At 58.9% G+C, this 20,113-nt stretch overlaps 1 protein-coding gene across 1 annotated transcript in view; it reads left to right on the top strand.

The window, feature by feature from the left end:
• Positions 1-13,362, top strand: part of ARHGEF17 (Rho guanine nucleotide exchange factor 17) — a 54,979-nt gene extending 41,617 nt beyond the window's left edge. Inside the window, exons 4-21 of the mRNA XM_055141434.1 lie at positions 1,952-2,068; positions 2,260-2,352; positions 2,489-2,665; positions 2,853-2,903; positions 3,039-3,148; positions 3,238-3,323; positions 5,185-5,303; positions 5,584-5,797; positions 6,240-6,313; positions 6,765-6,964; positions 7,254-7,546; positions 8,219-8,468; positions 8,656-8,742; positions 8,993-9,060; positions 9,337-9,485; positions 10,392-10,566; positions 10,662-10,931; positions 11,798-13,362. Coding sequence (XP_054997409.1) covers positions 1,952-2,068; positions 2,260-2,352; positions 2,489-2,665; positions 2,853-2,903; positions 3,039-3,148; positions 3,238-3,323; positions 5,185-5,303; positions 5,584-5,797; positions 6,240-6,313; positions 6,765-6,964; positions 7,254-7,546; positions 8,219-8,468; positions 8,656-8,742; positions 8,993-9,060; positions 9,337-9,485; positions 10,392-10,566; positions 10,662-10,931; positions 11,798-11,994 — 2,730 coding nt within the window. The 3' untranslated portion in view covers positions 11,995-13,362. The remainder of the gene's footprint in view (positions 1-1,951; positions 2,069-2,259; positions 2,353-2,488; positions 2,666-2,852; positions 2,904-3,038; positions 3,149-3,237; positions 3,324-5,184; positions 5,304-5,583; positions 5,798-6,239; positions 6,314-6,764; positions 6,965-7,253; positions 7,547-8,218; positions 8,469-8,655; positions 8,743-8,992; positions 9,061-9,336; positions 9,486-10,391; positions 10,567-10,661; positions 10,932-11,797) is intronic.
• Positions 13,363-20,113: the final 6,751 nt, after the last annotated feature.

Raw genomic sequence — 20,113 nt, 5'->3', positions numbered from 1 at the left:
GGTTTGAGCCCTGGTCCCACGTGGCCCACTCCAACACTGCCAGATGAGTGCTTGGTGGCCCCCAGATCCACCAGGCTGAGCACTGAGCAGTCCAGCCTGGTGGGGTATCCCTGGGAGTGGTCCCCAGGACCCCTGAGCACTACTTAGAAATCCCCCAAAAGAGGCTGGAGCAATAGTATTTGCCTTGCACGCGGCTGACCCGGGTACGATTCCCAGCATCCCATATGGTCCCCCAAGCACTGCCAGGAGTAATTCCTGAGTGCACAGCCAGGAGTAACCCCTGTACATCCCCGGGTATGACCCAAAAAAAGCAAAAAAAAAAAAAATCCCCCCAGAATTTTTTACAAAGAATGCAAAAGCAAAACTTATAAACATGTAATTAAGTGTCTGTAGAGCTAACATGCCATTTTCAGTAATTGTTCAATTTAGTGCTTTTAAGAATATAATTACACTTGAAAAAATTTTTTCTTTCTGTTTTTGTGTTTTGGCCCATACCCAGCAGTGCTCAGGCCTCGCTCCTGGCTCTGTGCTCAGGGTCATTCCTGGCAGTTCTCTGGGGACCATATATGGTGCCAGAGATTGAGCTGGGGTCGGCTGCAGGCAAGGCAAGCGTCTTAATCTCTGTAATATCTCTCTGGCCCTCATTTGAAAAAAAAAGTAAGTTATGCTTTGTTATTCAGCCAAAAATTCTCAAGTCTGTGTATGACTGATAAATCATAGCTAAACTGAGTAAGCAAACCGAACATTACTCAGAGCCAAATCATTGCAACAGCAAAATCATAAAACTCCTTCCAGAAATCTTACTAGCTGGGAAGAGAAAGTGTCTGTTTCTGTGGGCCGTGGGTGTGTTTGGGGGGCCGTGATGGTGTCTGCTGGCTTTGGGCCTCAGGTCTTAGAAGGCGTTCGCTCACCTAGGGTCGGAGTGCCAACCCTCAGCCCTGCTGTGTTTCAGTCCAGACCCCAGCAGCAGGAGAGCTGGGCTCGAGAGGCGGCATTGACACCCCCCAGACAGGGGGTCCAGGCCTGCCTCTGCCCTGAAGCATACTCGAGGGCAGAGGGGGGAGCGCAATGGCACTTTCAGGGGACAGGGATTCGGAAACCAGAGAGGACCAGCACCACCACCTCAGGTCGCCTTGCTCATCAGTGGGTACTGCAGAGACCGGAACTGGGGGACGCCCCCATGTAGCCCAGTTGTCAGCCAGCCAGTGGGTATCAGCATCCCCCCTGGGGCCCTGCGTGTCAGGGGACGCCAAGGCCATGTGCAGTTCTGGGCACAATGCCTGAACTGGCAGGGAGTGCTTCCTGGAGGAGGCAGACATGGGCTCAGCCCTGAGGACGGGTGAGATTTGAAGGCAGGAGGGAATTAGGGAGGGAATTAGGTTAGCAAAAGCCCCGTGTCTGGAATGAGTCTCTGCCAGGCTGGAGGGAAAGGCCTGGCAGGATTCAGCAGGTCGGTGAGCAGGGATAGAAGTGCTGGCCGCAAGGAAGAGGCCTGTCTGACCGCTCTGGCCACATGTGCATTCATGTGTGTGTGTGTGTATGTGCACGTGTGTATGTGTTACGTGTATGTTCTTATGTGTGCTCATGTGTTGTGTTCACATTCGTGATGTATGTGTGCATGTGTTATGTATTTGGTTGCATGTGTGTGGTATATGTACATGTATGTGAATGTGTGTGGTGTGTACATCTATGTGTATATGTGCACACATGTGTGCATGTGTGTGATTGTGTGTGCATATCAATGTGTGTATGTGTGTGTGCACATGTGCATTTGTATGCATGTGTGTGCACACACATAGTTACATCCACATGAAGCCCATGCCCTGGCCTTTGCAGACTCTGTCTTGTTAAATTGGAGGGAAAAGATTCTGACTGGGGCAATCAGTGGAGACCAAGAGAGTGAACTGTGGTCGGGGTGTCTCAAGGCCCCAACCTAACTCTTCCCCCACAGTTCTCCAAGGACGTCCTGGTCAACATCTATTCCGCCTACATTGATAACTTTCTCAACGCCAAGGATGCCGTGCGCGTGGCTAAGGAGGCCAGACCCGCCTTTCTCAAGTTCCTGGAGGTACTGTGATCTGTGGCCAAGACGTGGGTGTGACCCCACCTTGGTCCAGTTTCGAGGGTCCTCTGAGGCTCCTACCCTAGTGGCCAGTCTCTGCTGTCAGACTGAGCCAGAGGGGCCCGTTGAGGACTGGCCCTGCGCTTTGGCTGCACGCCGACTCCTCACGGGAGGACCCACCCCTTTCTGGGTTTCAGCAAAGCATGCGGGAGAACAAGGAGAAGCAGGCGCTGTCTGACCTCATGATCAAGCCCGTGCAACGCATCCCACGCTACGAGCTGCTGGTGAAGGTGGGCGTGGGCCGGGGAAATGGGGGGGCCCCGCCTCGGCCCCCTCGGCTCTCAAGGTGTCTGGAAAAGAAGTCTGCTCTGGAGGCTGCCCCAAAGAAGGCCCACGTGGTCACTCTCGCCGCCCCCCGCCCTCCAGGACCTCCTGAAGCACACGCCCGAGGACCACCCGGACCATCCCCTGCTGCTGGACGCTCAGCGGAACATCAAGCAGGTGGCCGAGCGCATCAACAAGGGCGTGCGGCACGCGGAGGAGGCGGAGCGGCACGCGCGGGTGCTGCAGGAGATCGAGGCCCACATCGAGGGCATGGAGGAGGTGCGACCCCCCTGCCCCAGCTGCATCCCCTCGCCCTCCCGCCCCGTCAGGGCCCCCGATCCCACAGTGCCACGGGAGGTCGTCTGGGGGGGCCTGGCCCTGGGAGTGGGCTCCTCGGTCTCCGGGGCCTGGGCAGAGATGGAGATGAACGAGGCGCGTCCCCGACACTCTGTGCCCCGGCCCACAGCTCCAGGCCCCACTGCGGCGCTTCCTGAGGCAAGAGATGGTCATTGAAGTGGTAAGAAGCGCCCTGGGGTTTCCCCAGCACCTCCCAGCTCCCCTTCCCCAGCCCCGCCTCCCCACCACCCTCCCTGGGCTGCTGCGGGAGGGCCCCTCCAACCCCTTGGGCCTGACCCCTGCGTCGGCCCCACAGAAGGCAGTGGGTGGCAAGAAGGACCGCTCGCTCTTCCTCTTCACCGACCTCCTGGTCTGCACCACCCTGAAGCGGAAGTCGGGCTCCCTCCGCCGGAGCTCCATGAGCTTGTGAGTGGCCAGGCCGGGCTTCGGGGCTGGGGCTGGGGGGAGCTGTGCTGGGAGCAGCCCCGCCAGAGCACCCCCTGGGCTCCCCACAGGTACACGGCCGCCAGCGTCATCGACACAGCCAGCAAGTACAAGCTGCTGTGGAAACTGCCCTTGGAGGACGCGGACATCGTCAGAGGTAGTGCGGGCGCAGCACCCGGCCACTTCCGTCCCCCCAGCCCCCGGGGCAGCAGGGGCAAGGGGCTTTGAGCTGTGGCCAGGCTGGCCGCCTTCAGGCCCTCACGTTCCCACCCAACAGGAGAGCGGGTGGCACCCCCAGAGCCTGGCCAGCCCTAGCCCCTGGCCTGGGTGTAGGCAGGGCCGACATTGGCTATCAGCATTGATCCACGGGGACCAGCGCAATAGTATGGTGGGTAGAGTGTTTGCTCCCTGGCACCCCATATGGTCGCCTGAGCACCACCAGGAGTGATCCCTGAGCACAGCATGGAGTAAGCCCTGAGCATCGCTGAGTGTTACCCCAAATAAAACAACAAAACCCATAATGATGCCCGGCAGGGTGTTACCTGAGCACCCATGTTAGAGGGTGGGGTACCTTCTGTCCCGAAGATTCTGCACTGGGAAGAGAGCCCCACAAGTAAGTCGAAGCAGAAGGATGGAGAAAGGGCTGAGACTGGAGTTGGGGCCCCCAGGAGGGCCACCTGCATGTAAGTGATGCCGTCCCTGGGTGCCAGCCTCTTCTCTGTGGCCCCCGTGGTCCCTCCTGGCCTTTCCTGCGTCCCGGCTTGCTCCCCCCCCCAGCTCCTGTCCAGCCTAGGTGCTCCAGGATCTGTGTTTCTCCTCCCGGAGCATGTGAGCGGGGTGGTGACAGGAGTGAGCCCACCGCCTGCCCCAAGCTGCTTCCCAGAGTGGGCAGGCGGGCAGGGGAGGTTGCTCTGCTGGGTCAGATCGAAGGCCCCTGTGGAGACACAACTGAACACTGGTTCAGCCCATCTGAACACAGGCCAGTAGGTGAAATGTCCTTCAGGTGGGCGTGCAGCCCTGGTCCAGTCGGCTGTGCAGGACAGGGACAGAGGAACTTCGTGCCAGGCGGGGCTGGGGGCATTTCCCATAGAGGAGCAGGGAGAGCCCTGGGCTTGGATGGTCGCTGAGGATTCACTGCTGCCTGCTAGGCCTCACTTCAGGCAGTGCCGGCTGGGGTGGGGTGCTGAGCCATCAGATATAGGGGAGCCGTCAGATACGGGGGGAGCCATCAGATAAGGGAGGAGCTGTTCAAATATGGGGAGGAGCCATCAGATATGGGGGGAGCCGTCAGGTATGGGGGGGAGCCATCAGATACGGGGGGAGCCGTCAGATATGGGGAGAGCCGTCAGATACGAGGGGAGCCGTCAGGTATGGGGGGAGCCGTCAGATACGGGAGGAGCCATCAGATACGGGAGGAGCGGTCAGATAAGGGGGGAACTGTCAGATATGGGGGGAGCCATCAGATCTGGGGGGAGCTGTCAGGTAAGAAGGGAGCCTGCAGATAAGGGGGAGCCATCAGATATGGGAGGAGCAGTCAGATATGGAGGGAGCCGTCAGATATGAGGAGGAGCATTCAGATACGGGGAGGAGCAGCGAGATACAAGAAGGAGCACAGAACTCCCAGCGTCAGCTCATTGTTCCCTTCTTTGTTGGAACAAGTTCCTCGGTCAGCAGATGTGCCAGCCGGAGGCTCCACGCACCACCGCACAGGTGGCATCAGCTGCAGCAGGGCCTGCGGGGCCATCTGCTGTTGATTCAGGCCCTCTCCCGACACAGACGTGTGCATGCACACACACCGTGACTCACGTCTCTCTCACGCTCTCTCTCCTCCAGCCCTGTGGCTCTGAGCTGGCCATGCCTTGCCGTCAGGCGGGGCTTTCTCCGCGAGCTGCCAGTGGCGGTGGGAGTCTGGGGCCGCAGCCCTGCCTTGTCTAGCCTCTCCCTGCTGCAGGATGAAGTGTGTCCTGGAAGGTCTGTGGGGGCTCCTCTCTCTGATGGGCGTCCTCTCTCACCACCAGGGGCCACCCCAGCCACCAACAGGGAGAACATCCAGAAAGCCATCAGCCGCCTCGACGAGGACCTGAGCACGCTGGGCCAGATGAGCAAACTCTCTGAGAACCTCACATTCCCCCATCAGGTCTGTGCCGCTCCCAGAGCTGGACGGGGCGGGGCCCCCTGCTTTACTGGGGGGACCCCATGGCCTTGTCTCTTGCTTGAGCAGGAGACACCTGTCACTGACCTGTCTGCTGAGAACAGTGGGTTGGGGGCGAGGACCTATTCCCATCTCTACCGAAGGGCATCAGGCCACCTCTTGCTAAGGGGTGGGTGGGGGGAGACAATTCGTGTCCCATCTGAAGGAAGGGACACGGCAGCTGGCTAAGTGGGGAGCTGGGGCTGAGGCAGGGTCTTCCCCGCAGAGCCTGGATGATGCACTCCGGGACCTGTCGGCCGCCGTGCACCGGGACCTGTCCGAGAAGCAAGCGCTGTGCTACTCGCTCTCCTTCCCGCCCACCAAGCTGGAGCTGTGCGCCACGAGGCCCGAGGGGACCGACTCCTTCATCTTTGAGTTCCCGCACCCCGACGCCCGCCTCGGCTTCGAACAGGCCTTTGATGAGGCCAAGAGGAAGCTGGGTAAGCCGAGCCCGGCACTCAGAACCTTCTTGCAGCAGAACCTCCAGGAGGTGGGCGGCGGGCAGTGCCTTCTGGCTGGTGGTGGTCAGGAGCTGGAAAGCCCAGGACTGTGGGCGGCCAGTATGCCAAGGCTCTTTGGGGAACAGAACTTCTCCAGGGTCACCAAGTTGAGAAGAAGGGTTAGCCTATTCATGGCAGGGAGAACCCCAAATGTGGCTGAGGTGGGAATCTCTTGTAACTGCACGCACATAGTCAGAGCAGGAAATGCTGGTGATCTGAGCCTGTGCCTTCAGAGAGCCATAGAGACTCCACTTCCTTCTGCATTTGGGCATATTGAGGCAAGGGTCTAGTAGGTTATAAGACACAGCTACCTCTGCCAAGGCAGATGGGCAAGATTAGGGCCCAGATGCTAAACTGTGCCTGTCTGTCCGTGCATTTGTAGCGTCCAGCAAAAGCTGCCTGGACCCTGAGTTCCTGAAGGCCATCCCCATCATGAAGACCCGAAGCGGCATGCAGGTGAGCGCAAGCTCAGGGCTCAGGGGCGGACAGCTTTCGGTAGCTTTCGCCTAGTTTGAGGTGACTGTCTTGAACATGGCCGTTGTCTCCAGCTCTGCACAAGGGTGTGGACACTTTCTGTGTGGGTGGGAACCTGCAAAGGCTTCCAGTGGATCCACATGTCTGGCTGGTGTGCCTGGACAAGTGTGTGGTTAAGGACAGAGGCCACCCCTTTAGCCTTCCTTACACTCATGCACAAGGAGGACCCTAAGCTTGAAACGCCCCCCCCCACAGGCGTTGGGCAGCATCGCGTGTATTCATGTTTGCAAGGGGTTGAATCTGTATGCGAGGCTCTCCCTTCCTCTGTTAGCTCCCTAAGGCTTGCTGGCCGGCCTGGGGTATTGGGGGGCAAGAAGCAGTTCCCCTCTTCATCTCCCTCTTCACCTTCCTCTTCTTTGGGTCTCCTCCATAGTTCTCCTGCGCAGCCCCAACCCTGAGCAGCTGCCCTGAGCCCGCGCCCGAGGTATGGGTATGCAACAGCGATGGGTACGTGGGCCAGGTGTGCCTGCTGAGCCTGCGCTCCGAGCCAGACGTGGAGGCCTGCATCGCTGTGTGCTCGGCCCGCATCCTATGCATCGGGGCGGTACCTGGCCTGCAGCGCAGCTGCAATCGGTGAGAGCCAGTAGTGGGGAGGGTGGCAGGATGGGCGCAGGCTGGGGGCCTGTGGTCCAGGTGAAGAACGTACCTGTGGCCTCTTCGTGCTAATAGTGCTAATATGAATGGCGTCTCTGTAGCCCTGCGGGCGTATAACTACTGTGGGGGGCGGGGCTTTTGGAGGTGTGGTCAGGCGTGGTCTGTGATTGGGTGTTGCTCTGGGGCGTGGTCAGGACGTGGCCTGTGGCGGGGCGGGGCCTGGGGTGGGCGGGGCCTCGGGTCAGCCCCGCACCCCTTTCCCTCCCAGGGACCCCTTACAGAGGAACCCCGCAGAGCCAAACTTGGAGTCCGCGGGACCAGAACTGGACGGGGAGGCCGCTGATGAGGAATCAGCTCCGCTAGCAGAACCAGGGCCCCAACCCTGCCTGCACATCTCCATTGCTGGTTCAGGCCTGGAGATGGCCCCAGCCCCCACGGAGGGCGAACCCCGCCCAGAACTGGTGCCCTTTGACAGCGATTCGGATGATGAGTCTTCTCCCAGCCCCTCGGGGACCCTGCAGAGTCAAGCCAGCCGGTCCACCATCTCCTCTAGCTTTGGCAGTGAGTGCCCATGTGGGCCGTCAGGCTGGGTGGACTTCCCAGAGCAGGGGCCAGTTACGCAGACAGAATGGTGAGAAGGGACCCCACAAACAAAGGCATGCACCTCAAGGCCAGCCACCGAGCAGTGGGCCAGGGCCATGCTACACAGCAAGCTGGGCAGGGGTCGGACACCAGAGACCCTGAGGGCAGTGGGGCAGTCAGGATGGACCCCAAATCCTGAGACCTCTGGGAGGACGAGTTTGAAACAGGTCAAGGGCAGGGGCTGGAGCGATAGCACAGCGGGTAGGGCATTTGCTTTGCACGCGGCAGACCCGGGTTCGATTCCCAGCATCCCATATGGTCCCCTAAGCACCACCAGGAGTAATTCCTGAGCACAGAGCCAGGAGTAACCCCTGTGCATTGCCGGGTGAGACCCAAAAAGAAAAGAAAAAAAAAGAAACAGGTCAAGGGCTGGTTTCTTGGAGGCAGTGAGTGGGGAGGACTGGATTAGCACTGGGCCCCTCTGTCATCCAGTCCTGGTCCTGAACTGATTTGACAGCCTCAGGATGAAAGGACCAGGATACCAGGAGTCCCACTGAGGGGAGACTGAGGCAGAGAGAGAGAGAGAGAGAGAGAGAGAGCAGGTGTGTCCTGGCAGAGAGGCCTGGGGACAGAGACTTCTGTTTCCCACAGACGAGGAGACCCCAAGCTCTAAGGAGGCCACCGCTGAGACCACCAGCTCCGAGGAGGAGCAAGAGCCGGGTTTCCTGCCCCTGGCGGGCCCCTTCGCGCCCACTGGGCCCTGTGGCACCAGCCCGATGGACGGGCGCGCCCTGCGCCGTTCCAGCAGAGGCTCCTTCACGCGGGGCAGCCTAGAGGACCTGCTGAGCGTGGACCCCGAGGCCTACCAGAGCTCCGTGTGGCTGGGCACCGAGGATGGCTGGTAGGTCCTGGGGCACCGGGGACAGCCTCCGAGCCCCCTGCTCCCTGCTGAGCCAGTGATCTCGCCCCAGAGCAGCAAGCAGGGGGCTCTGGGTCCTGCCCCACAGGCAGGGACCAGCAGGGAGAAGCGGGGGTGAGTGCAGGGGCCGCGTGCCCGGCGCGTGTCACAGCTGCACCCCGACCCACAGTGTGCACGTGTACCAGTCCTCCGACAGCATCCGGGATCGCAGGAACAGCATGAAGCTCCAGCACACGGCTGCGGTGACCTGCATCCTGTAAGCCTGGGGCCACCCCCATGACACCTGCCACCGCCGCTCCCGTCCTTGCCCCGGCCCTGCTCCCTCCTTCCTGTGGCTGCCACTGGGACTGGCTCTCGACTTAGGGCGGGTCCGGCCCCTTCTTCAGCGCCTGACCGAAGAACAGGGTGGGAGGGATGGCCTCTCTCCAGCTGGGCGACCGCCCCCCGGGGCCAGGTGACCTGCTCAGGCCTCCTGAAGCCTCTGACCCTGTCTTGTCACTGCCTAGCTACCTGAACAACCAGGTGTTCGTGTCTCTGGCCAATGGAGAACTTGTGGTCTACCAAAGAGAAGCAGGTATGTGTGTCCCCCGCCCACCCCCCCAGCCCGCATGGTGCCCCTCACAGATGGGTGTGTACTCCAGAGCAGGCTGGCATTGTGTGTCTGCCGGTGTGGCTTTGGGCCACCTCCCGCCCTGACTTTGGCCTGGCTGTCCTCACTCTTACACGGGGCTGTCCTCACTCTTACACGGGGATGAAGTCAGATGCAGGACTGACTGAACTGACTGGTTCTTTCTTTGTCTTGTTCCGTTTATTCCATTCCTTCCCCACCTCCCCCGCCCCCGCCCCACAGGCCGTTTCTGGGACCCTCAGAACTTCAAGTCAGTGACCCTGGGTGCTCAGGGGAGCCCCATCACCAAGATGGTGTCCGTAGGTGGGCGGCTGTGGTGCGGCTGCCAGAACCGAGTCCTTGTCCTCAGCCCTGACACACTGCAGCTGGAGGTATGGGGGTGGGGCAGGTCAAGGACAGAATTGGGGTGCACCAGGCCCGTGTGAGATAAGACCATCGGGGACATATGAAAGCTCTGAGAGTCCGGAGTGATAGTCCAGTGGGGAGGGCGTTTGCCTTGCATGCTGCCGACCTGGGTTCGATCCCCGGCATCCCATAGGTCCCTCAAGCCCCGCCAGGAGTGATTCCTGAGTGCAGAGCCAGGAGTGAGCTCTGAGCATCACCAGGTGTGGCCCCAAAACAAATAAAAAGAATCCACCCATACTATAACCCAAAGAGGCCGGTGGTTCATCTAGGACCCTCCAGGGTTTGAGACCGTCTGGTCACTACTTTCGGGAGCAAAGGGCCTCTCCTTTTGAATCCTCAAGGACTGAGAGCTGGGCGGCTCGACGAACTGAGCCTGGAAAGGCTGGTCAGCCAGACCAAGCCGCAGATCCCGGGAGCGTCCTAGAGGGGCTTGTGGAGAGAGTAAAGAGGGCAGAAGGGGCTGGGGGATTCGGTGCAAGCAGGTGCGTCCCTGAGTGGGGTCCCTGGTGCCACACAGTCCCCCAGACACTGCTGGGCCTGTGCACCGCTGCCAGAGGACCTGGGGCCCAGCAGATTCTGGCGTGACTTCTCTGATGCAAAGGAAGAAAAGGCAGGGGAGCCTGAGAGCTGGTCTGCAGAGCTGAGCTGCCATGACAGGGGGACACAGGGTGGGTGTGGGGTCTAAGCTATGAATGAGAATGAATGAATGAGAGGGTCTGAAACCCTCTCAAGGATTAATAACACTGTAGTAGTAAGAGTGTTGTAAATCACAGCGCCAAAAATAAAACTTTTGAAACATGGGGGGGAGGTGCCGCAGGATGGACCCTGGTGAAGCACCAGGCACCCTCATCTCTCTCCCCCGCTCCCCCCAGCACACATTCCCCGTGGGGCAGGATTCCAGCCGCAGCGTGGCCTGCATGGTGGACTCCAGGCTGGGCGTGTGGGTGACGCTGAAGGGCAGTGCCCACGTGTGTCTCTACCACGCAGAGACCTTCGAGCAGCTGGCAGAGGTGGACGTCACACCTCCCGTGCACAGGATGCTGGCAGGTACTGGCCGCTGAGGCCATGGAGCCTGGGTGGGCCTGGTCCTGTGGAGGCGGAGGCGGGGATGGGCCCCAGCTCTGGTCTGTCCCCCACCCCAGGCTCAGACGCCATCATCCGGCAGCACAAGGCTGCCTGCCTGAGGATCACGGCGCTGCTGGTGTGTGAGGAGCTGCTGTGGGTGGGTACCAGTGCCGGTGTCGTGCTCACAATGCCCACCTCGCCAAGCTCTGTCAGCTGCCCCCGGGCGCCCCTCAGCCCTGCCGGCCTGGGCCAGGGGCACACTGGCCATGTCCGCTTCCTGGCCGCCGTCCAGCTGCCGGATGGCTTTGATCTGCTCTGCTCGACCCCACCGCCTCCCTCAGACACAGGTGGGTTGGCACACCCTGCCCCAACCCGGGGGTCCCTGACACGAAGGTCGGGGCTCCCCACTGTCCCGGCAAGGAGGGCTCAAGGGAGGAAAAGTGTGACACAGAGAGCTGGAAGTGTCATTTTACTGGAAGGAGGCAATATAGTCAGGAACCAACTCTGTGTGTGTGTGTGTGTGTGTGTGTGTGTGTGTGTGTGTGTGTGTAAGAGGGAGAGAGAGAGACATTGAATTAGAATACGGCACAGGAACATACCACAGGAAACAAAACAACTAGAAATGATGTAAGGGCAGGAAGCAAATCCGGAAGCATTGTCTAGAGCAGGAAATAGAAATAACGCCAGAAAACAGAACCAGGGGCATGGAGGAGAGAAAAAATGGTCTCTGAGCCTTAGAAAGTGAAAAATACGAGGAAATGATGTACAGCGAGGAGGACACAATTAGCCAAGTCTTGCTTGGTCGGGGCAGGAAGCCGCATTCCCTAGAGACAGTGGGGAAGCCCGAGGGCCTCACTCAGGAGCCATCTGCGGCTAGGGAAGACTTGAGCCGAGCCAGTGGCCATGGGAAGGGCTCCTGGAAGCCGGAAGTGAGGACCTTCACAGGGACCCAGAGGGAGAGGATATGGGGTGGCCCTGGGCTATTAGGTCATTGTTGACTGTGACTTAGGAGGGGAGGTAAGAAGTCCGAGGGCCAGGAAGTGGACATTTCTGCCCTCATAGGAAGTTCCTGGCCTGCAGGAAGTGAATCCCCCACAGGAAGCAGCCGTGTCTCTCCTATCTTTGGGGTGTGTGAGCATGGAGCACGGTGTGGGTCAGTGAAGCCTCGGGTCCCCAACCTAACGGGTCCTCCCCTGTCGCCCCCCCCCCCCAGGTCCCGAGAAGCTGCCATCACTGGATCACCGAGACTCCCCTCGGCACCGAGGCCCTGCATCAGCCCGGCCAAAAATGTTGGTCATCAGTGGAGGGGACGGCTACGAGGACTTCCGCCTCAGTGGCGGGCCCGGGGGCAGCAGCGAGACTGTGGGGCGGGACGACAGCACCAACCACCTCCTCCTATGGAGGGTGTGACCCTAGCCCCCAGGGCCCAGGACGTGGCCACCCAGCCGCCCTCAGCCTGCTTGCCTCTTCCTTGCCCACACACAGACTCTGGCTAGGAGCGACCCCCCTGGGTCCCCTCCCAGCCTTGCCGAAGCATTCCTGATGGATTCCCACTGGCCAGCTGGGCCCAGGACTTTCCCGACCTCTGGCTGCTCCAGTGCTCCCAGTTGTGAGGGGTCTGGGGGGCACACGGGCGGCCCAGGACCTCCGTCCCTGGAGCTTCTACCAAAGACACGGCCGGGCCCGCACCCCACGGGGCTGGGGAGGGCCATGTGCAATATTGGAGGGTTTTCTGGGGGCAGTGGGTGGGCTGAGGGGCGGAATCCTTTCCCATGTACAGTATTTATGTTTCTCTTTAGATGTGTACCTTCTCAAGCACTTATTTATGCAGTGGCCTGGGGCAGGGGTGACTTGAGAAAATGGCAGAAGAAAAAAAAAAAGCTCTATTCCTGCTCTGGGGATTTCCATGGGACCTAACCCAGACTTCCTGGAGGGACCTAGACCCTCTTACATCCGTGTGTGCGTGCGCATGCACGCATGCACATGTGTACACACATACACGCACACACACACACAAACCCAATACCCTCTTATTCTGCGTGCGTGCGCGCGCACAACCACACACACACACACACACACACACACACACACACACGTTCAGGGTCTTCTAACACTGCCGCTTAATGTACATGTCCCATAGCCCTGTCCTGAACAGACCCTCCAGTACCCAGAGCCAAGGACCAAGCCAAGCCCCACCCCAGACATCTAAGAGCAGATGGTAACTATGGGGTGGGCGGGCAGCGATACCCTCTGACGGGGGGGATCCTCCAATCGTGACATTTCCTCGCTTGCTGGCAGTGCCTTTAGTGGTCTCCTGGATTGGGCCCCGGACAGGGCCTTCTTCGGGCCCGTGCTCTCCTTCAGTCCCCGCCCCCCCACGCCCCGCTCCCGCCCCGTGTCTCATGCACTGGCACAAGAAGGTCACCTTGGGAGGGCGGGCTTAGGAGCCCCCCCTCACTCAGACCACTGAACTTTTCCTCACATCCCTCCCTCTAGGGGCAGCTCTTCCACGAAGGACGCCAAAAGCAGGGGTGGCGGGGAGCTGGAGATGGCCTCCTCCTCACACCCCGGCCACCCCAGACGGCAGGGAGCCAGTGTCCAGCCCCCTCGCTTCTTCAGCTGTAGTTCCAAAGGTCCAGTTTCAGATGGGGTTGGTTGGGTTCTGGTTCTGTTTGGGTTCATTGCGGTCTAGATTATGTTTCTCTTGCTACCAAACAGTCATGTATTAACTTTCCTTGGATGATGACGTTTAATGAGTCAATAAATAGGAACGCCAAACGCCTGCTCCCCCGATGCCTCCTTCCAGCCTCCTCGGCAGAGGGGCAGCGCAGAGGCCCAAGGTGTGCTGGTCCTGCCAAGCCACCACTGACCCCTGCTGGGGGGGGCACAGGATGCTTTCTGGGCTCTTCAGATGAGGACTGCATTTGCTTGGCGCTGTGTGCGTGGGCCTCTTCCCTCCGTGGAACGTAGGGCACACAGCAGAAATTATCTACGTGTCCGTACACGTGCCTAGGCTGCCCTCAGCTTCCGAGTCAGAGGGCCTGGAGCAAGGCCTGGGCCTCTGAAACCTACTGACCAGGGCTGTGAGAGAGAAACCAGGCAGGCGCCCAGGCATCCCCTGACTCCCGGGAAACCAGGCTCAGCAGCACACGGAGGTTGGGCACCCTGACACAGGCCTAGGTGGGTTCGGGACGTGGGGCCAGGAGAATCACGTTTGATTTGTGGTCCAAGAGCGGACACTGGATCAGATGCCGGGACCAGAGGCCTGGGGCTGAGTCCTTCTGGGCCCACCTAGGGGCCTGCGGACCCGACAGTGGAGGGCCGGGAGATGGGCACCTGGCAGAGCGGGGCATGCTCAAGCACAGCCCTGTCCGAGAGATTCAGATACAGAAAAGGCGCTGCTCGAGGGTGTGCAGGCTCAGGCTTCGCAAACTGGCACGCTGCTGTCTCGGGCTGACTCTTGTCGCAGGAGGAGCCGGGGCCGCTGCCCTCAGTGGAGGGGGTGCTTGCTTTGAGACAGAACAGAAATGCGCCCTTTGCCACCATGTCGCCCCGAGACGAGGGAAGTGTGTCCCCGCTGAGTCTCCATTTCTTCATCTCTCTGGGACTCAGATGTGCCCAGACATGTGCCCTGAAATGCTAGTTAGTGGAGGCAAAACTTGTCAAGAAGCTGCCACAGAGCGTGGTGGCCCAGATGTGTGAGGCAGAGGGAGGGGGTTCCCGCCCCAGGAGCCCCGGCCCCTCTGCGGGTTCTCCTTCCTGTGTCCGTGCTGCCTCTTCAGTTAGCACCCACTTTGGGTAGCACCGGTTCACACCACTCTGGTTTCCAAAGCTGAACCTCCCGCCCCCTCCCTCTCTCCCTCTCTTTCTCTCTCCCTCTCTCCCTCATCTTCTCTCTCCCTCTCTCCCTCTCTCCCTCTATGTTTGGGCCACACTCAGCAGTGCTCAGGGCTTACTTCTGGTTCTGCAATCAGGGGTCACTCCTGACAGGCTCAGGGAACCATATGGGATGCTGGGGATCGAACCCAGGTCAGCTGTGTGCAAGGCAAACGCCCTACCCACTGTCCTGTCACCCCGGCCCCCGAGCCTCATTATTTTCTCAGTGCAAGTTTCTCCGTAGGAATGGGGCTGTCACTTGGCGACTTCTAGGGCATCACCAGCCTCAGGCCAGGCACTCGGGGAGAAGCTGAGAGAGCAGCTGTCCCAAAGCAGGCCCAGCGACTCTGGGAAGGGGCAGATCCTCTAGAGCAGGACTTTCTGTTTCTGTTTATTTGTTTTGGGTCACACGCAAGGGTGCTCAGGAGCTACTCCCAGCCGGTGCTTTCGGTCCTCCCAGGGTGCTCAGGGGACCATGTGGTGCCGGGAATTGACCTCGGACACCCTGCTTGCAAGGCTGCACTCTAGCCTATTTGGTTATCTGCGGCCCCAGATCGGGGCTCCCCAGACATTTTTCATTGCAACCACTTTTGCCTAAGAACTACAGCATAGACGAACACTGCCAGAAATGCCACGTTTGCCAAGTTTTTCACAACTTCCATATTTGACCCAAGGTTTAAATCATGGGCGTTGCTACCTCGGCTACACATTATGGTAGGAGGGCCCGGCCCCATCCAGACCAACCCCATCAGAACTCTGAGGGCAGGGCCCAGGGCTCTGTTTTTGCTTTTTTTTTTCTTAGTGGGGGCAGGGGACAATATTGGTGGGGAGGTTCAGGCTATACTTTGAGGTACTCGGCTTATTCCTGGCTCTGTGCTCAGGGGTTACTCCTGCTGGTGCTCAGGGGAGCATACGCTGTCTACACCAGGGTTGGCCTTGTGTAAGACCCTGTACTATCTCTTGTACTGTCGCTCTGGTCCCCCAATATATTTTTTTTTCTTTTTGGATCACACCCGGCTATGCCCAGGGGTTACTCCTGACTCTGCACTCAGGAATTACTCCTGGCGGTGCTCAGGGGACCATATGGGATGCTGGGAATCGAACCCGGGTTGGCCGCGTGCAAGGCAAACGCCCTACCCGCTGTGCTGTCGCTTCAGTTCCCCCCCCATATTTTTTAAAGATGCTTTTATTGCTGTCTAACATTTGCACAGAAAAGTACATAAATCATTAGCGTGCAGCTTTAATTTTTACAAAGTGAACACACCTAGATAAAGAACAAACATCTCATCACCATAAGCTTCCTGTGTGCCCCTCCCAGCCTCCTTTCCCAGACTCTTTGACTCTGCCACTCTGCCAGCCAAGATACAGAATTGCTGTGGTTTCTTACTTCACTGCCAGGGACTGAACCAGGGTCTCTGCTTTTCACTTTTTTTTTCTTTTGAGACATGTACCCTAGTGCTCAGGGTTCCTCCTCGCTCTGTGCTCCGGAGTCACTTCCCATGATGCTCAGCGTGCCAGAGACCAAGCCCAGGCCTCCTGCATGCAAGCATGCACTCCAGCTCACGGAGTTATCTGTGTCTCACTCTTTTTCTTTTTTTTTTTGAGGTGGTGGGGGGAACACATCTGTCAGTGCTCAGGTCTTACTTCTTGAGTCTGAACTCAGGAATCACTCCTGGCAAGGTTCAGGGGACTATATGAAGTGCCGGGGATCAAACCCAGGTTGGCAGCATGCAAGACGAGTGCCCTATCTGCTGTACCATCTCTCTCAGCCCTCTGGCCTTTTAAATTTTTTTTAAAGGTACCCAGAGAGGCCAGAGTAATAGTACAGTGGGTAGAGTGCTTGCCTTGCACACAGCTGATGGGGGTTCAAGGGTTCGATCCCCGGCATCCCATATGGTTCTCTAAGCCCTGCCAGAAGTGATCCCTGGATGCAGGCCACGAGTAAGCCCTAAGCATTGTCGGGTGTGACCTAAACCCCACAAAAATAAAAGAGACCTAGAAGCCAGTCCCAGCAGGTATGTGAGCCTGACCATTCAATGCTGCATTGACAGCTGGGGGCTCTCAGGGGGCCACAGGTGCCTCACCCAGACCTGTGCTCCACCCCTTTGAGCCGTATTCCTGGTCCCAGATCTGCTGATATTAAGTGCCTGCTCACGGCTGTCCAGGGGGTTGGAGGAAGTAGAGCTTGGGCTTGTTGTAAAGAATGAAGCCTTGGGCCAGAGATAGTACAGGGATTAAGGCACTTTCCTTGCATAGGCTGACCCTTGCTTGATGACCAGGAACTCACATGGTACCCCATGCACCGCCAGGTGTGATCCCTGAGCACAGAGCCAGGAGTCATTCCTGAGCACTGCTGGCTGTGTCTCCCTACTCCCCAGCCCCCAAAATAGAAAGAAAGAAAGAGTGATGAGTACACACCAAGGCAGAGAGGCAGAGGAACCGGGATCAAAGGGTTCCGAGTGTAGGTCCAGCCTCAGCAGAGCGGAGAGCGGACAAGGCTGGAAGTCTGCACATGAGCTCCCACGGGGGTGGGGATGTTTTGGTTTTGTTGCCTGACCTACATCAAGCGCTACGTGTGTGTGTGTGTGTGTGTGTATGTGTGTGTGTGATTAAAAAGAGAGAATTCCATGAGACGCCACATCCCTGTCTTGAATGTCACACTGCCGCTACCCCCACTCCCATTTATTGTTCGCTGGCAAAGACCATCTCCTGAACCTCCAGCAGACTGGCACCAGTAGGAGCCTCCTTTTCAGGCCAGGAAACTAAGGTTCAGAGGTTAAATGCCTTCCTCGAGTTCATCCTACACGGTAGGGCCAAGATGACTCGGTGCTACTGGTGGGGAAGAGAAAAGAGCCTGGATGGGGGGCAGGGGTGGGGGCAGAGGGTAGTGAGAACACAGCCAGACACTTGTGAGGATGCAAGTGGCAGGGCCAAGGGCCATCTCCTCTCCATAGGAGTTTCCAGGTGGTCCCTTGGGCTGGGAACAGAGGACTCGGCTTAGCAAGACCACCTACCCCCGGGGGAAGGTGAGACCCAGAGAGGGATGGGCACGTCCCTGATGTCACACAGCAAGGCAGCACAGAGGCTGGAGGAAGGAGATCGGGGTGGATCCAGCAGTATGGCTTCCTGCGGTCAGAAAGGTCAGAGAATAACCCTTAACCCAGGAGACATACGGGATTGACTGGCCGGGCGGGGCCGCTACCCTTTGCATCAGGGTGGAGCCCACGCGTAGGTCGAAGACTTGGCAAAAGAGCATTAAGTCTGACTGAGGTCCTGGCTGAGACCTTCCAGTTACAGCCAGGGGACCAGAGGTCTGAACTGAGGCCTCAGTCCCAACCTCCCCTCATGGGGCAGGGGGGACCCTAGGCCAGATCTGCTGCCCCTCTGGCCCAAGCTGACCTCTAGGTGTCCTTTCCATCTTTTGCATTCCTGCCAAACACCAGGTCTCTCTTCTGTCCTCTCAGACCGTAAGCCACAGGCCAGGCCGCAGGAAGCAGCAGGGGGAAGTGCTATTTTGGGCCCATTATTGCCAAGGAGGAGTCCTGCCCTGCCAGGACAAGCCAACAGGCGTGCCAAGCTGGGTCAGGGGCAGAGGCCGGGCTGAGCTGGGGTGGGAGACAGGAGCTGGCTCCAGAGACAGGTGGGCCAGGCTGTGTGTGTGTGTGGGGGGAGTGGGGAGACACAGGGAAGAGGGGCTGCAGGGGGAGTTCCCTGACCCAGCAGCCTGGAGGACGTGAGTGCCCTCTACCTGGGAGCGGATACTCACGACACCCTTGGCCGATACCTTTGCCCTCTGAGAAGTCAAATTGTTTGCTCAAAACCACACCATCTGGCAGTGGCAGGATGTTCTGACCCCTGTGGGTGTCCCCTGAGCCCAGTTCCAGGGTGGTTCCTGATCCACCCGTCTGGAATGAAATGTGGCTTGAACAGGTCCCTGGTGAGCCCCAGCTCAACTGCGCCTGGCCCAAGATGGGTCCCTCTCTAGGTCCCGTTCCTCCTGAGACCAACTGACCCAGCCCCCTCCCCTGGAGCTGTGACACCCGCATAAGAGAGCCCCCCTTCCCCACTCGGTTGGCCAAGGGCAGGGCTCTGACATGTATGTCAAGCTCCCTGCGTTTCTCCTGCCTTCCACTTTCAGCTTGGAATTCCAGGTCAGCCAGCAGAGGGCGCCACCAGTGCTGGCCCAAGCTGCAGAGGCCGACATTGGCCGAGAGCCCCTTGTCAACACTACAATCTTAGATCTCTGATCCTGTGGTTCAGGGTCCCCACGTGAGCAGGACCGTAAAGGGACATGAAGTCCCTGCCTCTGACTCGCTATCCCAGTTCTCTCCGGTTTCCGAGGGTGTCGTGCCGGCCACCTCGATGGCCTTCTCTGCATTTACTTCCCTAACTATGATGAGGGGCAAGGAAGCGGCCTTTGAGGTCTCTGAGCTCCGGGACTGTAATACTGACATTTATTTGGTACATCTGAGGTGCCACGAGAGTATTAAAAGCTTGTGATTTCAAGCGTCCTTTGTCCTGTGGTTCTCCAAGCCTCATAAACAAAATCTCCCTAATCTCTGCTGTGGCCTCCATAGCTTCTTCCCTCTCTTCGCGGGAGCAGCGCGGTGCTCCCGGACGCTTGGGTAGCAGTAAATAATAATTAGTCTCCTTCATAACCTGAGGGAAGGGGATGGGCCGTGTGGGGGCTGTGGTTCCGGGACACCCAACCGACTGTCATGCAGAGTCCCGGAGCCAGGCCCGCTCCAGCCCTGCAGGCTCACACTTCCATCCTGCCACCACCCTTGTCCTCCAGCCAGGTCAGGCAGATGACCCCCTGGCCCAGGGGGAGCTGGCCCAGCCTTCAGGCCACCAGTGTGACAACGAAGAGGAATAGGCCAAAGCCTTGGAGAGCTGGTAGAAGACGGGCCAGCGTCCTCTGCAGGAGGTCTGACTCATGGCCAGTGCTCCTTAGTCACAGAGCAAACCCCTGGCTGGTGGATTGAGCAGTGCATGATCCGCCACCCCTTGAGCTAACTCCAGAACTTGGAAGTGGGCTGCAGCAGGCGTCCTGAGGAACAAAGCATGTATGAGGTAGTAGAGCACTTGCTTTGCACGTGTGAAGTCCTGTGTTTGTTCCCTGTCACTGGTGGGGGGGAAGCAAACAAAAAACAAACAAGTAAGCATGTGTGGGTGTCTGGGCTCCCTCACTCAGTAAGTTTGATGTGGGATGGGGGGCCCTGGGAGCATCCCTGTCCCTAGTCCTGGAGGGTCCACGGACATGAAAGGGTTGATGCAAGCAACCAACTTGGACTCTGGAACCTGGAGCTCCCGCCCCTCCTCCCGGCACCTCTTCATCCCCCCCACCCCCCCCCCCACCTCACACCTGGGCAGGGCCAGGGAAATGGAAACTCTTCCTCTGTTCCCTTCCTCTGCAGGAGACCAGTTGTCCTGGAATCTCCTGGGCCCTGGGGACCTGACCTTCCCTAGCCTCATTCTCCGCAGCTCAGGTTCTAGGACTGTTTAGAATTCTCCACCCACCCCTGCAGGGTAAACGTTTACTCTCCTCCACCTCTGCCGCGGTTATCCTCCGCTGGCAGTCGGACTTCTGCCCCGGGCACAGGATCTTCTCTGCGGAGTCTCCTCCCAGCTCCGTCGTCCTCCTAGCAGGTTC

The sequence above is a fragment of the Sorex araneus genome, chromosome 6 (genome assembly GCF_027595985.1).
Source record: "Sorex araneus isolate mSorAra2 chromosome 6, mSorAra2.pri, whole genome shotgun sequence".
Lineage (NCBI taxonomy): Eukaryota > Metazoa > Chordata > Mammalia > Eulipotyphla > Soricidae > Sorex > Sorex araneus.
The sequence above is the reverse complement of the archived record's forward strand: the minus strand, read 5'-3'. Positions and strand labels throughout refer to the sequence as shown.